The sequence below is a fragment of the Embiotoca jacksoni genome, unplaced genomic scaffold, assembly GCF_022577435.1.
Source record: "Embiotoca jacksoni isolate LCO1_2020_lvr unplaced genomic scaffold, fEmbJac1.0.p SCAF_1, whole genome shotgun sequence".
Taxonomy (NCBI): domain Eukaryota; kingdom Metazoa; phylum Chordata; class Actinopteri; family Embiotocidae; genus Embiotoca; species Embiotoca jacksoni.
This window is the reverse complement of record NW_027185229.1, coordinates 2,510,001-2,533,251: the sequence shown is the minus strand read 5'-3', so window position 1 is coordinate 2,533,251 and position 23,251 is coordinate 2,510,001. Positions and strand designations below refer to the sequence as shown.

At 44.5% G+C, this 23,251-nt stretch overlaps 1 protein-coding gene across 2 annotated transcripts in view; it reads right to left on the bottom strand.

Moving 5' to 3' along the window:
- Positions 1 to 23,251, bottom strand: part of dip2bb (disco-interacting protein 2 homolog Bb) — a 44,467-nt gene that overhangs the window by 11,172 nt on the left and 10,044 nt on the right. For both annotated transcript variants that reach the window (XM_069155123.1, XM_069155133.1), the window contains exons 2-24: positions 14,123 to 14,194; positions 12,803 to 12,949; positions 10,039 to 10,164; positions 9,555 to 9,956; positions 8,484 to 8,630; positions 7,781 to 7,900; positions 6,673 to 6,870; positions 6,357 to 6,448; positions 5,313 to 5,423; positions 5,088 to 5,211; positions 4,792 to 4,901; positions 4,532 to 4,634; positions 4,382 to 4,446; positions 3,276 to 3,369; positions 3,078 to 3,197; positions 2,867 to 2,981; positions 2,467 to 2,606; positions 1,553 to 1,689; positions 1,372 to 1,452; positions 1,147 to 1,274; positions 858 to 972; positions 513 to 714; positions 8 to 120 (exon numbers count right to left, since the gene is read on the bottom strand). In XM_069155123.1, coding sequence (XP_069011224.1) covers positions 8 to 120; positions 513 to 714; positions 858 to 972; positions 1,147 to 1,274; positions 1,372 to 1,452; positions 1,553 to 1,689; positions 2,467 to 2,606; positions 2,867 to 2,981; positions 3,078 to 3,197; positions 3,276 to 3,369; positions 4,382 to 4,446; positions 4,532 to 4,634; positions 4,792 to 4,901; positions 5,088 to 5,211; positions 5,313 to 5,423; positions 6,357 to 6,448; positions 6,673 to 6,870; positions 7,781 to 7,900; positions 8,484 to 8,630; positions 9,555 to 9,956; positions 10,039 to 10,164; positions 12,803 to 12,949; positions 14,123 to 14,194 — 3,062 coding nt within the window. The remainder of the gene's footprint in view (positions 1 to 7; positions 121 to 512; positions 715 to 857; positions 973 to 1,146; positions 1,275 to 1,371; positions 1,453 to 1,552; positions 1,690 to 2,466; positions 2,607 to 2,866; positions 2,982 to 3,077; positions 3,198 to 3,275; positions 3,370 to 4,381; positions 4,447 to 4,531; positions 4,635 to 4,791; positions 4,902 to 5,087; positions 5,212 to 5,312; positions 5,424 to 6,356; positions 6,449 to 6,672; positions 6,871 to 7,780; positions 7,901 to 8,483; positions 8,631 to 9,554; positions 9,957 to 10,038; positions 10,165 to 12,802; positions 12,950 to 14,122; positions 14,195 to 23,251) is intronic.

Genomic DNA, 23,251 nt, shown 5'->3' with positions numbered 1-23,251 from the left:
GTATTACCTTCCGGACCAGATCCTGGTCATCGATCAGGCCGAGGTCCCTCCCCGCCGCCTGGGCGATCCTCTTCCCGGCCACCAGGTTGCCCACCATGACGGATGCAGGACCCACACCGACTGTGAGATTTGTGATGTAATTTGTGGAGTTTTAAGTGAGTTTTTTGCATAAAATTGCAGGAATTTGAAAAAATTGCAAGTCGTGAAAGAAAAATGCAATTTCTTTTAAGCACTACCTGATAAAGGAATATACATATAATGACTTGCTGTGATAATAATCATGCTGCACATCACAGAAATATTTATTCAAAAAAATTACAAGCTCCTGGAAATATTGTGGAGTTTGCCCAAGTTTGTGTTCATTCTAATTTCCTGTTTCATGTTTCTCCTCGATACCCGTCACCTCAACTGTAAACCTGTTGGAATTAACATACTTGGTAGTAAAACTGATGCTCATGTAAATACAGAAAGCACAAAACAACAAAGCCCTTCTCAGAACGGACGAGACGTACCCGGCTGCTTCTGGCGGGGTTTGGGCAGGTTGGTGACGCAGGTGTGGGGACACATCAGGATGTTGCACGGGTGCAGGCTGCCGTCTAAGAAGAACTGCTTGGCGTCTGAGATGTGGATGCCACCGAGGGGGGTTTTGGGTAAAGTGTTGGCCGGGACCAGAGCCAGACAGTAGAGGCCCACCTGGTGGATGCTGTCGATGGCCTGCGGAGGAAAACCCGAACACTGAGCCCCAGTTTGTTGTGTGGTACTGGTGCGCTGTCACCCGATACAAGGGTCTGTATATTTACATAAAACGGCTTCTTTCACAATAAAAGCATGTGGCAGAAGAAGACGAGGCTACTCACCTGCAGCACTCGGCTCATCCACTGGAAGCTGTCCTCCTCGCTGGCGTCCGGTCGCTGCTCGGCCACAATCACAACCCGCTCGTCGTAGAACACGGTGATGGAGAACACGGCGATCCTGACAGAAACACAAACACACGGAGGACAAGAAAGTCACACAAACTGAAACACGTTGTTCATACGTCAACCTTCGGTCGTCTGTTCGGGGCCTGCTGTGTTCCCGCTGAACCTCCAGATGGCAGCGGTGATGAATTGACAGCTCATCCTCACACATGTGAGTCTCTGTCCTCACCTCCCGCGGTACACCGTCTTCACCGGCTCCACGGCGAGCGCGGTGGCCACCAGGTCGTCGGCGTTGTGCCTCCTTCCGCTCACCATCAGCAGACCCTCGATCTTCCCCACCACGAAGATCAGACTGCCCTGTAGGGAGCGGGCGATACACAGCGGGGTCGGTACGCTTTCAGTGAGGAGAATAGTTACTACTGATGTTGTGCTGGGAGGAAGTGCCTCTACTCACTGGACCGACAAACCCCAGGAGTCCCGACCGCACGAAGGGGATCTCTCCGATGGGAACTCCGTTGGAGTTGACCGGTATCACCTGAACACACACGGAAAGAAAAAACAACAGCTTTAACCGACTTTTCTGTCGTTGACGGCGTCAGATAAAACAGGCTGTCGGTTTGATTCTGCTTTCGCACCTCGAAGGTGTTCTTGGTGACTCCAGGAAGGCCGTAGTACATGGTGCCTCCGGCGCGGGAGTTTATTATGATCTCTCCTATCTCGTCTGTTTTACACAGCTGAGGAGGTCCGTCTGGTTTAACAATACACATCAGAGCTGCAGAGACACAAAGGAAAAGGAATTAAACAACTACACTGCACATTTCAGCCTGATGATAAAGGTTATGAAATCAATGCCAAACATCTTCAGCTGCACATGTAAAAATGTTGAAGTTGATGTAAACATTTAAAAGCATCCAGAGGAGCGTTTATTGTCTGAGGTGCGTAACTTTAGAGAAGCAGGAAGCAAGTCTCGTTTGTTTCTGTGCTCATAAAATGGTTTGACAAAATTTCTAAATATTTTGATACGCAGACGATCATACAATTAATCTTTAATTTAGTTTTTTCCCCGTTTATCCAGTTGTGTTTTATCTATAATTCATAAATGTTGTTGTAGACACGACAACCTAAAAATATGCACTCTTTGAAGTATTGTTTAAAAATTTACCCTCTGATTATTTCATTACTTTTTAAATAGCGTGCAAATCAAACGATAACTTTTCCTTCCCTGTTGACGTCAGTGTGAAAAAGTCAAATCAAACTAAAAAGAGTTGAAGTTGCCTGAAATCCTGCACATCCGTGTGCAACAAGATTTTGGATTTGGCGGCAACAAGCCATCTTTTTTTTTTTACATGTGAGAACCAACAGATTCCAGACTTTTCCATAAACTTCATCTTTGTTTATAGAGCTTAAAATTCTTGCAGGTCATGCGTTCTTTTTGTTTTAGCAGCTGCCTATCAAATCTTGGATGCCAGATTTCCCCGCGAGCACGTATCTGGTCATGCGTTTCTTCGTGCCTTCCTTCTGACTCATGCAGCTTTCCGTCTCCGCTCACCTCCAGGCATGACGTGTCCCACATCCTGTACAGTCAGGGCAGAGTTCTTGTCCTCCGTGTTGACCCTGATGACACCGTGGCTCAGGCCCCCCAAGGAGAGGATGGCACGGGCGGGAAGCGGAGCCCCGGGGACGCCCGGTCTGCACGAGGAGACAGTTTGATCAAACATGAACGCCTCCATCCGTCCCATCTGTTTGCACGGTCAGCCATCTGCCCACCCACCCATGTACGACACCACACGCAACACAGCACGGCTTCATCCACCCGACTGGATCGATAAAAACGAAATGTGTTTTTCCCAGCTTTTATAAATCATAAAGTCCTCCTCTGGGCCTCGGATTCATATTAAGTAATGATGGAGACATCCGACAAAGAGAGGAAACGTGCGTGAGTGAGATACCTGCGTATTGCTACTGTCATGGCCTCGGGGGAGGTGGCACACGGACAGATGACCTCCGGCTTCAGCCCGTGAGGCTGAAACAGGTTGAGGAAGGCGTCGCAGGACGACACCGACCCTGGACAGAAAAACAGAGCCGACTCAGTACAAGCCGCATCGTATTTGTGTCGTTGTGGTGGTGATTTTACGGAGCTGGAGGTCACCGAGCACTCACAGGGGTTAGCACCATCAGCAACAATGAGCATCCGTAACGACGCCAGGCTGGTGTCTCTCTGGTCCCGGTGAGCCATCATGGCCCAGTGCAGGTCGCGGCACTTCACCAGAGCTACACGAGCTGCTCAGCAGAAACGTGGCACATTATTATACACTAAACTCTCTCGTATGTCATTACTGAAAGAGCTGAGTGGTTTACCTTTATGGATGTGGACCCTCTGCACCCAGGACAGAGGACAAGCCTTCATCACTGCGTAGGGAACACTGATCGTGTGCACTCGGTTCATTACAGCCTGCAAACAAACAGCGTGAAGCAGCGAATATTAAAAAAAACAACCCGCATCAGGACCCTCTAATACGTTATATTCTTATTACTGTGACTTTTATGTTTCGTTTTTTATGATTTCAATCTTTCAATAATTACATTACCAATTACAGATAAGAAAAAAAGTGTTTATTTTGTGAAAATAGCACTAAAATGAATATGAAATAATTATTATGAGGTGACAATGCAAAATAAAAACAGTACTGAGCATGAATGAATTTCTCATTTTTCTTTCTAGGAATCTTTTTATGGGACTTTTAAATCTTTTTTGTTGGATAGTTTACAGCAGGGATCTCCAACCCGTCGCTTGCTGAAGGTCATTTTTTAATCTGTCCGTGAGAGCGACGCTATCAACGCGATGGATTACCGAGTGGACGATCTCCCCTGTCTCCCTCCACCTGTGTCTGCTGCACACCTCCTCAGTGCAGCAGAGGTTTAAGCTCCGCCCACAGTGAGACACACAGAGATCAGAGGACAGAAACACAGCAGAGACTCTCACGCTGAGCTGGAAACAAACAGCTGCTCAGAAATTAGGTCAACAACAGAAATACAATATTTTCGTCTGGACCGCAACAGAGGGGGCGGAGCTATAAAGAGTGTTTGTCACTTTTCAAATTAAAAGCCCTCCAGGGTCCAGGGTCCAGCCATATACTCGGTTAACACTTCGACATGTGTTTCTTTCAGGGAGGACAGGGGGTCCCAATCAAAGGGAAACACTGGATTTTATTAGTTAAAGCTGATATTAGAACAATTTATTTGACACTTTACAAACCACACAAGAGTTGTGTGCACTGCAGTAGACATTTAGGGAACATCTGTGTAATTGTAGATACGGAAAATAGGTCACTGAGCAGGTTTGGGCGGAGCTCAGCTGTTTGGATAAATGATACTAAACATGAGTAGCTCTCAGAGGAAAAAAGGTTGGAGACCCCTAGTTGACACAACAGTCAGAGACAAAAACACTTCCACACAACGCTCACCGTGAGAACGCCGTGCCACAAGCCCATATCCTTTTTGAAGTCCAGGACATTCACCAACGTTTCCCCTGGAAATGGAGACGGAAAGACAGAAGTGACTTCAGCCATGTTGATGATGAAAACCTCAGAGGAGGTTTTCACGACTCCACTCACCCTCGCAGTAGTTGCAGGCCTGCGTCAGGGCCTGGCAGTGGGTCAACATGGCCACTTTAGACACAGCCACTCCCACCACGGTGCCATCTTTACTCGCCTTGTACTACACAGGGAGGAACATGCGGGTACAAATACGCTGCTGTTTAATGTCTTTTACCACAAACAGGATGCAAAAAGTTGTTTTAACATTTCAAAATAAAAGTTTGAGCTGCAGAAGTCCAACAACAAACGTTAATAAAAATCCAGCTGAGCTCTGTTACCTCTATGTAAGCAGGGTCGGTGTTTGCGGTGGGGATGTGCGGCTGCCAGTCTTTAGAGGGCTTCGTCAGGTACTTAGAGTCTGTTATCACCCACTTTAGTCGAGGCCAGCCTATCATAGAAAATTAAGTCAATCATCGCAAAACCATTTCAAGAAAAATGTCACTTCCTCTTACACTTTCGTGCCCAAAAAGCCTGAAATTGACCCAAACGAAGCTAAACTATGTTTTACTGTCAGCAATATTTCATAAAAGACTGAGGTATGTTTTTGTTTTTTTTCCAAACAGATCTCGCTGACCTTTGAACTGCAGTATTTCCCCGGTCGGGGTCTTGGGGAGACCTTTCAGGCAGATCTCGCTGGTCAGAGCCAAACCGACACCACAGCTGCCGAGCAGGAAACCCACCTGGCTGATTCCTGCATCCTGAAAACGCCACAAACAGGTAAAACAAACAAAAAAACACGCTCAGGTGAGGACATGTAATATTTCTATAACTGCAAATGTTCCCGTGATTGTTTTCCTACCTTGCGAGACAGCGGCACCTCGATGGGAACAGGTATAACTTCAGCCAGGAGGCAGCCGTAGAAAGCCACCCAGAACATCCCGGGGTCGCTGTTGGGGTACACCAGCGCCACCTACCGACAAAACGAACTTCACATTGACATCTTTGTAGATGCTGGTAACACCACAAATCTACAGCCATCACTATATATTATATATAACTCCATTTTATTTTATTAATGTGTTGTCTTTTTATGCATTTTAAGCATTTGATCTGTTCTTATGCATTTTATTTGTTTTCTATATTTTTAAATGTTTCTTTATATCTCTTTTTATGTGAAACACTGCCTGTCATTTTCTTGCTGTAAAACACGCTAAGCTGCATTTCTTGTATGAAAGCTGCTATACAGATAAAGTTTTTATTTGTAATTATTATTATTATCATTATCATTAACAGCTCTGTGCATCGGCACAAAGGTGCTCCGAGCTAGATTCTAACTCCGGCCTGCTAACATGCTAACATGCTAATCTATACAGTATAATGGCTTCAGTGTTCACCATTTGTGTTGAGTGTGACATGCTAACAGTCGCCAACTAGCACTAAATACACAGAGCCACTGAGGCTGATGGGAAAGTCGTGGAATCATTTTGCAGATGTTGGTCAAAACTGACTTTTTTTCTGCTGCATGTCAAAATGTCTTTTGGGTGCATCATCGAGCACCCGGTAAAACTTTGATCCCAAATAACGCAGCAGCTGCAGAGATATTTGTAGATATTGACAGACAGACCACATGGTCATTTAAACATGTATTTATTTATGCTTTCTAAACCGTTTCTCCTTTCACAGATAATTCAAAAACAGTAATATGCATGTTTAAATTAAGGACGACAACATGTTATTGTTTCTAATACTGACATTTTGGTGCTAAATAAAATCTCCCCTCCATCTGTGTGTGTGTGTGTGTGTGTGTGTGTGTGTGTGTGTGTGTGTGTGTGTGTGTGTGTGTGTGTGTGTGTGTGTGTGTGTGTGTGTGTGTGTGTGTGTGTGTGTGTGTGTGTGTTCTCACTCGGTCTCCAGGTTTGAGGATTTGCTCGTTCTTGGTGCCCAGCTTGTTCAGGAGGGTGTAGGCCAGCTTCACACTGCGACTCCACAGCTTCCCTAACAGACAGAAGGCGGGGTGGGGGAGGAGGGCGGGGGACGCGGGGCAGAGGGGGGAGGCAGCAGGGGAAAATACATCTTACTACTGTCACAAAATCTCAAGTCACAGAGTTCACACATGTTTATATTATCAAGATAAAAAATACCTTCCAGCATCATACGACATTAAATCACTGAGTTAAACTTCCTTTCGAGGCTCCTGCGTGTTCGCTCTCGTGTCTCACCATAAGTCAGCGTGTAGAGCGGCTTGCCCGTGATGTCCAGAGCGGTGAGGGCGGGGCTCTTCCCCTGAGTGGCCCCCCACCGAGCCAGCGCCGCCTGCAGGGCCGGGGGCCAGTTGCTGACCACCCCCAGAGGCTCCCCTTTCACCGGGATGATCTGACGACCCTCCGGCTTCGGCGTGTTGGGGTCCAGCTCCGGCACTTCGGTAAACAGACAACAGAGCGCTTTTAGGTTTGTTACAGATGAATGAGGTCCGTTATGGATGTCAGCGAGGAAAAATGAGGCCTGTTGGAACTGCCGGCCCGTTCTGTATATCCCTGTTCTAATCTCTCATCTTTTATCATCATTTTAATCATCAAAATACCTAACAATAAATATTAAAGAGAAAACAATGCTGTATAAATTCATTTATGCCCCCAATTTACATCACAACAAACTCATGTTGTCCGAATAAGCATTCATCATTATTAGATTCATTACATGTTTTTCTTTGTAACTTTGTGCTAAAGGTTCCAAATATGTAAGAAAATATTAGTACCACTTTCTAATAAGCCAGTCTATATAAATTACTGATAAAAAAAAAAAGTCATTCATTACTGATTTATGTTCACTTTTTGGGTTGCCAGGTTGTGGAAAATCCCTCTGGTCGGACTTCTTTTATGCTTATCTGAATTAAACTTAATTTATTACCAACTAATTACTTAACGAGTTACTAAAAGCCAAAGTTTTTAATATTGACCAACATTTATAGCTTCATTGTTACCAAATACACCCAATGAAACCTGGCAAACTCACAACTGCTCTCATTAAAGACCTAAAACTAATCCGTGAAGCATTAGGAAATACTTTAGGAACCAGTAGAAAAGCCAATAATTACAACTTATAAATCTGTGACTTATTTGTGGTACCTAATTGTGCATTTTCTAAAAAACAGAGAAAAATGTTCTCAAATAATCACGATTTTTTTTTTTTAGCTTTGCATCCTCCATTTGATTATTTTCCTCATTATAGGATGCAGACACCAAGGGTGGTTTTGTTTGCATCTGGTCCGGTGTCAGTTTGAGGATATGATGTCACGCTATGTTGAAGTGTTCCCTGAAGGCAGCGCACCTTCCACGATCTCCTCCGAGTCGTCGGTGAAGAACTCGCTGAGCGGCGGCCTCTTCGGCCTCTTCAGCGTGTTGAGCAGCTGCTGGATCTTCGTGGACACTCGGCTGCTCACAGGAACTCCTGCGGGGGGGGGGGGGGGCAAACACACTGTCATACAAACACACCGTGGCTCAAACACACAGTGACATAACACTTCCTGTTTTACCATCTCATAACCTGCTGTTCTTCATCCCATCTCACACGTTTAGTAACGATTTGATCAACTGATTAAAAATCATTATTTATCTGGAATTGATTGTAATATCTTTCAGGGATGAAAAGCAGCAGCGTAGGAAAGGTGGAGTCGACACGAGGAGAACACGGTGAGAAGTGGGACGGAGGTTTCTCGGTTTGGGGATCACACAGGAGGAGTCACTTTGTGCCTGCTTGTTGTTTCGGTTGCATTTTGTTTCTCTAATAATTCATCACACACAGGAGGGAGAGTCAGCAAACACGTCACACATCAAGGAGTGTCCTTACTCTGGAGATTACCTCGTCCTATTAGCCAGTCAAATAAACACGTGACAGGGCGGAAAAGATCGAGAAGAAGAGAAGAGCAGTAAAAGTCGGGCTAATAAAACGTCGTAGCTTATTTGAAGAGAGAGAAATCACACACGGGCTTCTGCAAAACACCGAAGTTACGAAAAAGCTGCGTCTTCGTTACCGTCCGCAGTCTCCATCATGCTCGAGCGGCTCTGGCCGCGGCTCATCCCTCGGGCGGCGGTGTTGGAGGGCAGGTCGACCCGCGGGCCTCGGGCCGGACGGGCCACAGCTGTCACATCTGGAGGGGGGGCGCTGTTCTCTGAGGGGGCTGCAGGGAGAACAGCAAAGTGTCCTTCAGTTTTTAAAGCAGGCGTTCGAGTGCTCCAGTAGAACTTATAGAAATGGTCCTATTGGACCTTTCAAGGTTTAAAACGGCTCATTAGATGATTACAGCTTTTTAAATGTTTACACTCCAGTGGTGGAGGCTTCATGGGAGAAGTTATAATTATTGATATTCTCCAAAGCTGTGATGCAGTTTGCAGCATTTCATATGATTATTATGTGAAGTTGCAGGAAATGGCAAAATTTTAAAGTCAAATAAAAACAAATTTTGGTTATTTTTAAACCAATAAGGAAACAGTCAGCTGTGATCACTTCCCAAAATGATTAGCATAGTGCACATCACAGAAATAGCAGAAAATATTTTAGTCCATCATATATATATTTTCTGAATTTATAGAACCATATGCAAAAATTTTCCAAAAATGTCTAAGTTCTAAAATTGATATAACTTAATATAGAAATATATAAAAAGTCAGAAACATTCTTTAAATAATGCAACAGCTACTAAAAATCTAGCACCTGCTGGATGATTCTTGATTCTGTGACTCTTGGTCATTAAAGTCATGATTAAACTGCATTTCCCATAAACCCCGTCACAGTTAACCATCAAATTAAATACATTTAATCTCATATTTAAAAAATAAATAAATAAACCTTTATGAATATGAAAAACGTCTGACTCAGTATAATGTATCATTTTATAGACCCCGCTGGTTATTTCATGAATCGGCAAAAAGTAGCCGTATTGCTCGTCATAAATTGGGACACATAAAGCTCTCGACCGCAGTGCGTCTTTATTCCCTGATGATGATGAGTTAAAGTTCAGTCAAACCTCAGGAAGAACTCTGGAACTTGTTGAACAAACACCGTGAATATTTGAGCACCTTCAGAAATAAAAGCGGTGCCTCACCGATGCGGCTGTGAGCCAGCATGTCCATCACTGCGGTGGTGTGCGGCTGCTCGTGCTGCTGATGAGGCTGCTGATGAGGCTGCTGATGAGGGTGGTGCTGAGGGTGGTGCTGAGGGTGGTGCTGAGGCTGGTGTTGAGGGTGGTGCTGAGGCTGGTGCTGCGGCTGGTACAGAGGCTGGTACTGCGGCTTGTACTGCGGCGGAGGCTGAGACTGGCTCTGAGGCTGCGGTTTGGCCTCTCCGTGGGACAGGGTGGAGGAGGCCGAGGAGGAGGTGGAGGAGCCCTGGGCAGAGCGGTTCATCCAGGAGTCCGGGCCCTGCGTGTTGGGGTTGAGCAGAGGCGGCGGGGCGAGCGCCGACGACTGTCTGCGCACGGCATCGTCCTCAGAGCCTGATGAAGAGTCTGAAAACAGAGAGATCAAAGTAAACAATCGGCGTCCACGCTGAAGATTAAAACTGCAGCGTCGTCCTTTTTAATCTCCTACCTGGTGGTGTGCGAGTGTTGATGGGCGACGGCACATAAGTGGAACGCCGTTTGGTCGGCATGGGGAGAGCCATCTTCTCCTCCTTGTGTTTAGCCAGGGCAGCTTGTACTGCCTCAGTATGGATGTCTGCACAGACAGAGAGCAATAAACTCTTCAGGTTGGGAACAGTTTGGTTCTGGTAGTTTTGGATCTGATTTAAAGCAACTAAACAAAGAGAAAGGTTTTTTTAAATGGACTCAACAAGAAACATTTTCCTTTCAACACACCGTCATGGTCTTCTTTTGCCTTTTATCAGAGATTCTCGCTGTCCAAACCCGTTTTTTTTTTCTTTGTAAACTATCTTATTTAACTACCGTACTTTAAAGATGAACTGCTGCTTGAATAGTGCTATTATCTGTTTGATTTATTTCATTGAGCTGAAAATCCTCTAGATTAGTGGATCTCAACGCAAAGAAGGAGGTAACTCTGGTATGGATATGAGGTTTAGATTCTGATTTCTTCAGCCAACTTAAAAACATCTGTGTCGCCATAGAAGTTTTGCAGTTTCTGAAAAAGTATAATATCAATCAAAATGCAGTCAATTAGTACAAATATTAGTTTTTCTATTAGGAAAAAAACATCAAAGTGATTCATTCAGCCAGAGAAGAGTTGGCAGGATGAATCTGGTGAGTTGGGAGAGGATTTATTAGATAAAAAAGAAGAAAAACAAACATCTGACAAATTTTTGCTTGAGAGATTTTTCATATTAAATATTCTGAAAGGTAATAAATTCACTCAGGTTTACTCTGCTGAAGGCTTATAAAAACACACTCGATCTGTGCCGACAGGATGGGAAACATCACCTCCAATCAAATAAAGTTTAAATAACTTTATTTATATACAGTTTTAGTGCAGTTTAAAGTGCTTAACAGATGATTGATAGGCCAATAATAAGACAGACAGTTGTAGACTAGGACATTTAAAAAAAAAAAAAATTGAATTTAAAAACAAAATTAAAAACAAAAGTTAATTAATAACTGCTTTGATCTTTTCCAGTATTTTTTTTATTGCACCATTATAGTTGTGATTCAGGAATAGTTTTCTGAAAGGAACAGTATCCTAAATTGTTAAGAAAAATCTCAGGTGAGAAGTCTAAAGAAAATCACTGTCAGAGGATGACAGCGTTTTTCCCTCCGACACCGGAAACCACGAGCCGAGAACAGAGGTTGGTTTGATCCCACTCACGTGCCCACGCAGGCAAGCACACGCGGTAACACGACGCAGAGGTGCTTCCCACAGGTACATTAAAAACGCACCACGTGGACGGCCACACATTCAGACCGTGTAGCACAACATGTGCGACAAAAAGGCCCCTCAAAGAAAAAAAACCACCTCTATTAAACGAGGGGACAATCGTCTCCGCTCAGACGTCAACAGATTTAAATAAATCACGGAGCACAGCTCGTTACGCAGCACCGGGGACCATAATTACATAACTGGCATTCTGCTGCACAGAGTGCTCCGAGTTAAATCATCCGCTCTCATAATGCGCTGCCGTCCACCCTCACGCAGAAACATCAGGAGAGGCTGACTCCTTACACATGTCCAGGAGGAGGAGGAGGAGGAGGAGGAGGAAGAGGGCCGTCTCCACGGCGAAGAGCGCAGCGGGGCTTGTGGTGCGTTTTACTCGCGACTCCAATCAACACTGACGTGTGTGTGGGCAGCTGGAGGGTTATTAATGTTCATACATGCTACTTTGGTTCACTGCTACAAATCTGAAATCGTTCACGCAGAATAAATGAGGAAGTACAGCGAGAGAGGCGTCACAGACACGTGAACACACCGTGTGTTGGTGAGTGCAGCGGTGACAGGTCGTTTAACAGGCTGAGGAAAACACCAGGAAATGAGATGAAACCGAGTTAAATGAAAAACATAAAACCACTTCATTTCTTTCGGTATTCAGTATTTTGTCGTGTTATTTAAGTTTTGTTTTGGGCTGTGTCTCCGTTGCCATCTTTTGATTTTTGAAGCCTGAAATGACCATCTCTGGATATAGCTGAGAGCTGAGTGCATCCCAGGCCTGTCAATCAAACTAGAAAATCTTAATAGTTTTTGTTTCTGTGCTGTGGTCAAAATAATCTGCATATTTACTTTCCACCATTTTGTTCCAATGTCCAAAATCATCATATGGAACATATGCAGTACACAGTACCCTGAAAAAGTCCTACGATTAAATAAGTCAAGTTGCATGAAATGCACACTAAATGGCACTATGAAATTCTTTATCAGCATTTACAGTTCTCGTGCCACGGTGCAGCAAGAGGCCGAAGGAGTGGAGAAATCTGCATTTTGTCCATGTGCTGCATTTGTAGAAATAAAAAAAAATAATAAATGTCTGAAATTTCAATTCACTGCTCACTACAGTGTCAACCATGGAAGATGCTGTATGAGGAAGGAGTGACTGAATGAACAAGAGGCCAAATCAAAACCTGCTATTATAAAAGTAGCCTGTTTTTATATAAAGAATACATAAACAAACAGCACTGTGCAAATGTTTTAGGCACTTTAGATATTTATCATTCAGTCGGCCTGGTGTTTCACACGAGGAAAGAAAAGCACACCGACTGCTTCTGAACAAACGCTCCTGGTTCAGTCCTCACGTGCTCTTTCGCCTCAGCTCCAGTTTTTCCTTCCCCCTTTAATTGGTCCCTTTGAAACAGCCCCGGTATATCTGAGCTTAATAACAGAAACAGATTTTCTTTTTCATTTGGGGCTTTGTGCTGACCTGATCTGTAGCGGTCATCTCTGGTTCCTCCATTGCGGTGAGTTCGGCGCGAGCGACGCTCACGGTACCTGGAAGAACTGGCGGGAGGAGCGGCGTGGCCGGAGGAACTCGGAGCTGCAGGCCTTACGTCATTCTGAGGCGGCGGCGCTGTCAAATAAACAACAACAAAAATCTATTATTTACAAAAGAAACCATCTCTCAGAAACATCAGCGGCCGAACACAAGAGTCATGTTTCAAGATGCAGAGCTTTAAAGAGCCCCTAAAAATCTGCTGACACCTTGAACTTCCAAGACTCGTCTCATTTTGGTGTTACGTGACTTTATTAACTTTTAGAAGCAAAAACAGGTATAAAATGTTCATAGAAAAATGGAATTGATCACTTTTTTCTGTAAGTTTTGGTACATTTTCTACTCTGGGAATCTGACATCATCAAAAGTAGTTTTTTCATTTATTATATTAACATTTTATGGTGATATTTTTGTGTTGAACACCATTTTTTTTTTTTCTCCAATTGAGGAAATAAAATGTCACTGTTATTTTTGATCAAGTTGGAATGTATTGACGTTTTTAAGAGCTTAAAAGATCCAGTTTTCACCGGCATGCAAGAGAAACAATAAAAACAAATGGAATGGTTAAAGTTGTCATAATAACACATAAGGACATCAATAAAAGCCTCTTTTTGATCCGCTACCGTTTGCCCTGTTAGTTACTACATTATGCGACAATTCAAACTCAACACTTCTTGTATGTTTCAAATTAAGCCCCCCTCTAGTGTTTCATTATATAGAAGTGCCTTAATTTCTTAACAAAGCTTTTATTGTGAAAAATTTACAGGAACATCACAATCTGACTTTTTCAGAGTAATCCAGAACCACTGTTGGAAAAAGGCAGGATTGTCGTTATCAAATACACATTATGGACTATTGCATGTAAACATGCCACTATAGAAGCAGCGGTTAAACAAACTTAGAAACATGCTGTGTAATAAATAGCACTACATACCCTGGCAATGAGAATATATTTAAAATATATACATATCCATGAACCATCATCAAGGAGCCACAGTTTGTTTATGTATTCTCTGTATGTGAGAATTTAAGGAAAACACCACCATAAGTTAGGGATGTAAATTAGCAAAGAGAGAGCACCACTAGGAGGCAGCAGTGAGCATTATCGGGTCCTAATATACAGCAACAGAGAACAGCTATTAAAAGAGCACTTACTGCAACCTACATGCACTGTATGATAATAATAATACCTTCTTATCTCATGTTTTTATCTGCTCTCATACGAGAGCGTTATTCTTCCAGAGTCCTTACCTGGAGCGTGGATGATGTAGGGAACCAGGAGTTTGGTTCTTTTCTTCTCATAGCCCTTCTGTGTGATGTCACCTGTAAGACAAAACACTAAATATTAGAAAGGTTTTTAAAAAGGTGGCGAAGCGGCAAATAAAAAAAACAGAAAGATTACATTTTAAACTTGATTGGATTTGAATGAAAACAGCTGATTCACATTATAAACAACCCTCATCTAAACGAAATGTTTTTGGATGCAGTCTTTCCCCATTCAACATTACATAAGAGATATGATGTCAGTATTAGTCATATTATTATATTCCTTTCTTCTCAAACCAAGAGACTTAAACGATGGTAAGAACCAAAAACACTCGTTCAAGGACTGAACCCAAGTTTCCTAACTTTCTCTGATGTGTCTGAATCCCCAATTGTTCAAAAACACAAGTGATGACAGAGGAAGGAGAGAGCAGCAGAGATAAGAGAGGACGATAACACACTCACACAAAAAAATAAAAACTAGTGAAGGAGAAGATGAAAACACAGATGGATGCACATAGTGTTGCAGTAATCTCCAGAGATGGCTGAGGGGCATCGTAAGATGTGGCTCAGCTCCAGCCTCGGCGAAGAGGGAAAACAAAACAGGACTAAATTTGGAAACGTACGGAAAGCGTGGGCAAAGAGACGGGATGATTCATAAACACGGAGAGGAAACAGAGGTGTAAAAAAAAATAACAAAATCTGAGGGCAAGAAAGGCGGGAAGACACGAGAAGATGAAACGGAAATGATGAGAGGAGGAAGAGGTGGGGGCGAGGAGGAGAGGGCGGGACGGCCGAGGTGAGCGGACAGAGGAGGAGGAACCCTGAGTCACGGGACCGACTTGAAATAGATTCAAGTGGCCAGGGAGCAAAGCCCCCCCCCCCCCACACACACACACACACACACACGTTTCTAAAACCTCCTGCCGACAGCCCATCTGCATCCTCCTACGCCCCACCAGACCTAACGTGGGCTGACGGAGCTCCCGGCCGACCCCCGCAGCCAAACTCCTCTGTGGACAAAGCTGTCACATTTTCAGACACATACTTAAAAAAAAAAAAAAATCCATCTGCAGAGCCTCCACTCACTTCTTCACGTTGAGCAGTGATGATTCATTCAGTATGTCTGCCAGCAGCTACCCTGGATGCTCTCAAACCTCACCGCCATCACGGAGACTCTCAGTGACACGGGGGACAAACCTGACACATCCTGCAGCGAGGCAGTATGTGTGCAACACCTTTAAATAAAGTAAACATATTGGCCGGCGTCTGATCCCACTGTATGAGAAGCATAAAGCAGCTCTATCGTCTCCTGAAGCTTTAATCCCTGATTAAAAGATGAAAGGAAGCGAAGTCTGTCTGACACCCATGTCGTCTCTTCCCAGTCACACCACAGAGGACAAAGGAGATTAGAGGAGGATTTTCTGCCATCCTGACACACTGCAGCGACGTATAGGTGATGAAATCGATCATTCATATCGATATAGTGAAAACAAACCACAATGTTAAAGGACAATTAGCAATTGGGAATAATTTCAAAGGTTAAGACGATATTGAATCTACCAAAATCGGACAAAGTAAGAAATAAGTTGCACACAAGCAAACAGTTTAACCAAGAATGAACTCTAAACCTCCGAATGTTTGTGATGTATGAAACCCCGGAGGTCTGAATCCAACAGACTGTAAAAACAATGGACGTAGGTTTTCCTAAAGAGCAGTTTTGAAGCTCTCCATCCTCGATTATATTTAAGCCTTAATTTAACTCAAACGGGGGTGTTTTAGAAAAATTCACCCCCGTACAGAAAAATTTAAAAAAAAAATTTTTTACCAGGCTGTTAACATGTTTATTTTTGTATGTTAACACAGAGGTCTTTGGGGATTGACTTGTTTTTGGAGGCAGCCTCATGTGGCCATCAGAGCAACTGCGTTTTTTTTGACACGTCAGCGTTGGCTTCATTATTCAGCCCTATCATCTTTAATTCCCTGCCAACTTCATCAGCAGAGGAAGACCGTTGGATAAGATGGAAAACTGCAGAACAAAGCTGCAAATGGACCTCGGAAACAGCAGTTTTAGATAAAAACATAACTGAACATGCATAAATGTCAGTATGTAACACGTAAACTCAAAGTTGAACCAGGGTTTTCGGTCTGTAAACTACAGGGGATATTTGAAATGGACAATTTGAGTCACAATCACCTTTAAAGTAGGGACAGGATTTTCAAATATTATAATAGTCATTGAAATATAAAAAAAAAAAACATTAGCATGTATGACAATCATTCGTCCTTTTGTCCTCTCTTTTCACTGGCGCCTGGTTGTAATGTGTCATTCCTGTCAGAAGGTGGCAGCAATGCACCTAAAAGCTGTTTGTAAGCCGCCATTAAAACAACAAAAACAAGAAGAACGGCTTCGCAGGTCAAATTAAGTTTTTCAAAACCAGGGATTTGTTCAGAAGAATTTGCTTGAAATCACACCTATAAAACACAAAATTAGTGACACGATAACACGATACAATCATTGGCCTCTTCATACAACTCTGCTGAAACCCAACGCACAGACCCAAACATCTGGACAACCATCACAATCCTTCAATACAACAGACAGCTGCATCACATGCAGGCTGATGAACCAGCGGCGCTGCAGACGAGCTGTGAGAGCGCTGCTGTTCGGAGGATATCGCCCGAGAGGCCTCTCCAACACGAGATCTGCCCGCGGACCGGGGCTCCCTTTTTTTATATTTCTGAGGGAAAATGGAAGAAAACCAAACACTTCCATAAGTAATGCATGAGCGGTACAGTTGGCCCACTCAGTCACATGATTTATTTTTAGCTTATGTGAACAGGCAGTTTCTCTGCAGGGAGAGAGGGATGGAGTCCCGGGTGGGGGATGGGGCTGGCTCGGCATGAAATGCATCTCAAAGTAATCACTCCTGCATCTGGATGAAATTCATCTGTTTTTATGCTTTTTATTATCAGACTGCAGCGGTCGGATCTGAAAGGGTTAAACCCTCTGTGAAAGGAGTGCCTCCTATCGGGGAACTGCAAGACAACAGAGAGGAAATTAAATGTGAAAAATGCCACAGGAATAAAAAAAAAAAAAAGAAATTTCCAAAGTGAGAATCTGTACCTGTCTGCTCACAATAAACTCTCAAACCAACAAAGAAATGTGGTGAGGAGGACCAAGCACGGCCCCGCTGAGGAGGCCGAGCTCGGTAACCCGCGGCGACCCCGTCCTCTCCGTCCTAACCAGGTCACAATCATTTCAGTGTCACCGACAGGCTTCACATCTTCCTGCATTCACGTCGGAGCTTATGTTTTCTTTTGACAGCATCTAAAAAGGGAGCACCATCAAAGCTGCGTCCCCCCCTCCCCCCCGGACGCTCCCACACTCTCCAACCTCCCTCGCTGTTATTTGAGTTGGACCTCTCTCTCCTCCTTCATCCGCCGGCACTCCGTCAGAATAGTAACGAGCTGCCGTCCTCCTCTCCTGGTTTCGTCCTCCTCTCCTCTCCCAGCTTCGTCCTCGTCACGTCTCACTCCGTTCGCTTTTCCCCGAGAAAACTATTTAAAAGTCAACACCTGCACGAACACATGTTTAAAGTTGTTGTGGGGAAAACTTCCAGCTGTTGTTTCGCAGAAAACGCAACAACGTCAACAAGTCGTGACGATAAAAATGCTTCTCACAACCAAAAATCTTCCAAGCGTGACACAGATTCAGTCATCAGAGACGGATACAGTAAGATCAGTCGATCTGCTTTTAATCACATCATTTTCATGGGGGGCTGTTTGTTTGTTTGTTTGTTTGTTTACTAAATCCAAGGTTCCAGTGGCCCAATGAGACGGCGCATTTTTATCTGCACAACAAACATCTCATTGAAACCTCCCAGCGGCCTCCTCTCACCAGCATCACACACACACACACACACACACACACACACACACACACACACACACACACACACACGATTTACTGTTACATACAGAAACAATAACGCTGCATACGTTTGGCAGAAGCTCTTTTCTTTCACACATGGTCGTGTTTCCTGACGGGGAGGATGATGTCATGCTCTGCAGCACTCCTCCTCATGTCTTATTTAAATCCACCACCGCACAACAAACAGCATGAAGTCAGCGTGACACTTACACGCAGGATTTAGTCCGACGTGAAAACATTCCCAAAGAATCTGATCACAACACTACAAGTCGCCCCAAACGACAGAAAAAGTTCTTTCCAAAAAGTTTCTCAGCTGAATGTTTCATGAATAAACTACGTCAACTGTGATTGGTTGGACAAGTATAGACAGACAGCAGCGGTTTTACCTGGAAATCCAGCAGCTTCTAAAAATACTTAGAAAATCTCTCTCAAAACAACATCGTAAGAGTCCTGTAGTTTCCTCCGAGTCCGCAAGTTACATCTAAGACCCGGTACAAAACATAACGTGCTTCACATGATAATAATCATAATAATAATCAGACACAAACGCTGCTGATATGATCCAATAATATCTTTGTTGAACATATTCTTTAAACATTCATAGAGTCAGTTGAGCTGCATCGCTCAGATTTCTGGTTTTCAACAGTCTCTCTGTTGGTTTTGGACACAACAACATGCACATTTATGTTAGACTGAGGAAAGTCTGCTCTCTTGTGTCATTACTTTATAAGATTTAAAAGTCCTCTGAGATGTCGGGTTTTTTTTTTTTTTTTTTTATAAGAAATCATCCACATCAGCAGATTGTGAGCAGAAAACAGCCAAGTGGCTCTTCAGTCAAAGGTTCAAGGGTGTATTCAGTACAGACGAGAACAGCGATGATTTGTGTGTGATTAGTTCAAATGAAGATCTGGTTATGTTTTAAGATAAACATATATATTTTTTCTTGACATAAATGTGACAGAGCCAACGGTTCCCAGCGTGTCGGTACACGACGGCAACGTACAGGTGTGACTGTCATGTCGGGCGTTAGCGCTGCTCACGTGGATCCTAACCCAACCTCCCACAATATGTCCTTTGCTTCCCAATTTTGAAGTCGGCTTAAAGTTAGAAAAATAAACTGTCGCACTTATTAAACGTGTCAGCTGATTCCAACTCTGTTCTGGCGATACCTGTCCAAACAAAAGGAAATATTACGCGTGTTTTGGGCATCGTTTTATGAAGAATTTTGTGATAATATTTGCAACGATTTACAAATATTCAACAGGAAGAGAGCAAGTATTTATCATATCGTATTAAATGACACAGTATTCCTTCAGCTATGCATGATATTCCTCCAAGAGAAGCTACATGTGTACCTTCACTGACTCAGACAATAAAACTGGAATTATAGGCGTTGGTGAGTGAAAGAAAGGCTGTAAAAAAAAAAAGCCTTCAGCGCTGACACACACACACACACACACACACACACACACACACACACACACACACACACACACACACACACACACACTGTGGTCTCATGTGAGTCTCTCTGGAATAGTAAGCAGGGTGCGGCCAACTCAGGTAACAACGCGAATCATGTTTCCCTCCACGTACTCATTATACTCAGCTCAAACAAGCAGTGACGACACGACACGACACGACACACACACACACACACACACACACACAGACACACACACACACACACACACACACACACACACACACACCTCGAGCTCCCGTAGAAGTAATAACAGAGGTTACAGAGCAGAGGAGTGACTAAGTGCCGAGAGGAAAACCAACTGAAGCCGTGACTCAGCTGGTGGTTCTCATGCACCTCCTGCTGTCACGCTTTCCTTCAGTCCGTCCGCAGCAGAGTGAAAGCAGCGGGCGTGGCACGTGCACAAGCGCGCACACACACACACACACACACACACACACACACACACACACACACACACACACACCTGACACACCTGACACACCTGACACACTGCATTTCAACCACTTCAACACTCAGTGGAAGAGCTGTTACAAAAGAGTAAATAACAAGCGTCTATGTCCTGCTGGTTTGTTTTTTTACTGTGATATGACAACAACGTGATACAGAAGTCCTCGAAGGAAAATCTGAATCCAGAGGAAGGTTGTGTTGTGCTTTTTTTTTTTTTTTTTTAATATTTTATTACTATCAAGAAGAAAAACAAGCAGGTGAGAGAAAGTGTAAAAATGCAGCGTGTAAAGTTCGAGACGCTTTGACATCGCTGAGCTTCACGACAGTTCCTAACCCAGTCTGACTGCAGGAGGACAAAAGAAAACAGCTCAGAAAAGTCCAGTGGGCGGAAAGATTAACGGCTCAGTGGATGTGTGCTGTAACCGAGGAGGTCAGAACAAGCAGCCTTTATAGATTTATGCCACAAAACATTTTAACTAATTATTTCCCTTGTAATAATCCAACCAGGGAGTTTGTGAACAACCCGTCTGACCTCCTGACTGCATGTGTTCGGTGGAGTAATATCGCATAGGTCAGCAAAAGGTTAATATGATTGAAATAAGTATTTTAAGCACTTTAAAAACAAAATCCTGCATGTTGAATGAGCACAGAGGAAACCAAACCCTCCCCACAGCAGTGGAAAGGTCACATTTACATCTTGTTTTGGTCCCGAGCGGAAAACATTCGATTGACAGAGATTCAAAAGCTGCGTCTTAATTTGAGGGCTGGATCCTTGGAAAGATGAACAAAAAAACCACACTTCCTCCCAGTCCAGACTCGCAGAGACTGAAACTATGAAGGACACTCCTCGCCAAGTCTTCTGGGAGTCCAAAACTTCCAGATTATCCGCTGTGAAGTTTACTGAGTGTAAAATCCACTTGTGAGGTTTCAGCTGCTGAATAATGAAGCAGGTTTTGGACAAAGACACAAAACAGTTCTATTCAAATCTGTGACTTTTATTTTATAAACAGTGACCAGCTGAAAAACACAACGTGGGTCACGTGACTTCCTGATGTTACGGGTTGATGAAGATCAGAGCTTTAGAGATAGATTTAGATATAAATATAAACAGCGACACGTCAGGAAGTTGATCCGGGGTGACAGAAAGCTCACGTTTCCTCCGTAATGGATTTAACAGCTTAACAGCAGCAGTCAATTGTGAGGCTCCGACATATGGCCGTTCTAATCTGGAGAGGGTTAATGGAAAAAACTCACAAAGTGAAAGTGTGTGTGTGAGCAGGGGGCCGGAGGAGGAGGGGGGGGTCACATGGGCTGTATCCGTAGCAACCAGGCCCAAGTGGCGCTGATGTAAACGTCCGGGGATGACAAGGGTCAGGACCTCTCGGTGACGGCAGCTGCTGACATGTGAAATGCAGCAGGAAGTCCCTCGGGAGGAAACAGATTTACACGAGACAGCGTTTTACACTGAAGTCATCAACAACGAATCGTTTTCATCCCGCCTGATGTCTAAAAGCTACATGGATTCGGTTTCCAGTATCGGGAGCAGAAACAGAAAAATGCTCAAACGGGACGAGAGAACCTGACAATGTTTGGCTTTTGGCATCAGACGGTCTCAGTAGACCTCGGTGTTGACGGTCTGAGTAGACCTCGGTGTTGAAGGTCTGAGTAGACCTCTGTGTTGACGGTCTCAGTAGACCTCGGTGTTGACGGTCTGAGTAGACCTCGGTGTTGAAGGTCTGAGTAGACCTCTGTGTTGACGGTCTCAGTAGACCTCGGTGTTGACGGTCTCAGTAGACCTCTGTGTTGACGGTCTCAGTAGACCTCGGTGTTGACGGTCTGAGTAGACCTCTGTGTTGACGGTCTCAGTAGACCTCGGTGTTGACGGTCTGAGTAGACCTCGGTGTTGAAGGTCTGAGTAGACCTCGGTGTTGACGGTCTCAGTAGACCTCGGTGTTGACGGTCTGAGTAGACCTCGGTGTTGACGGTCTGAGTAGACCTCTGTGTTGACGGTCTCAGTAGACCTCGGTGTTGACGGTCTGAGTAGACCTCGGTGTTGACGGTCTGAGTAGACCTCTGTGTTGACGGTCTCAGTAGACCTCGGTGTTGACGGTCTCAGTAGACCTCGGTGTTGACGGTCTGAGTAGACCTCTGTGTTGACGGTCTCAGTAGACCTCGGTGTTGACGGTCTGAGTAGACCTCTGTGTTGACGGTCTCAGTAGACCTCGGTGTTGACGGTCTCAGTAGACCTCGGTGTTGAAGGTCTGAGTAGACCTCTGTGTTGACGGTCTCAGTAGACCTCGGTGTTGACGGTCTGAGTAGACCTCGGTGTTGAAGGTCTGAGTAGACCTCTGTGTTGACGGTCTCAGTAGACCTCGGTGTTGACGGTCTGAGTAGACCTCTGTGTTGACGGTCTCAGTAGACCTCGGTGTTGACGGTCTCAGTAGACCTCGGTGTTGACGGTCTCAGTAGACCTCGGTGTTGAAGGTCTGAGTAGACCTCTGTGTTGACGGTCTGAGTAGACCTCTGTGTTGACGGTCTCAGTAGACCTCGGTGTTGACGGTCTCAGTAGACCTCGGTGTTGACGGTCTGAGTAGACCTCTGTGTTGACGGTCTCAGTAGACCTCGGTGTTGACGGTCTGAGTAGACCTCGGTGTTGACGGTCTGAGTAGACCTCTGTGTTGACGGTCTCAGTAGACCTCGGTGTTGACGGTCTGAGTAGACCTCGGTGTTGAAGGTCTGAGTAGACCTCTGTGTTGACGGTCTCAGTAGACCTCGGTGTTGACGGTCTCAGTAGACCTCTGTGTTGACGGTCTCAGTAGACCTCGGTGTTGACGGTCTCAGTAGACCTCGGTGTTGACGGTCTGAGTAGACCTCTGTGTTGAAGGTCTGAGTAGACCTCGGTGTTGAAGGTCTGAGTAGACCTCTGTGTTGACGGTCTCAGTAGACCTCGGTGTTGACGGTCTGAGTAGACCTCGGTGTTGAAGGTCTGAGTAGACCTCTGTGTTGACGGTCTCAGTAGACCTCGGTGTTGACGGTCTGAGTAGACCTCTGTGTTGACGGTCTGAGTAGACCTCGGTGTTGAAGGTCTGAGTAGACCTCTGTGTTGACGGTCTCAGTAGACCTCGGTGTTGACGGTCTGAGTAGACCTCTGTGTTGACGGTCTGAGTAGACCTCTGTGTTGACGGTCTCAGTAGACCTCTGTGTTGACGGTCTCAGTAGACCTCTGTGTTGACGGTCTCAGTAGACCTCG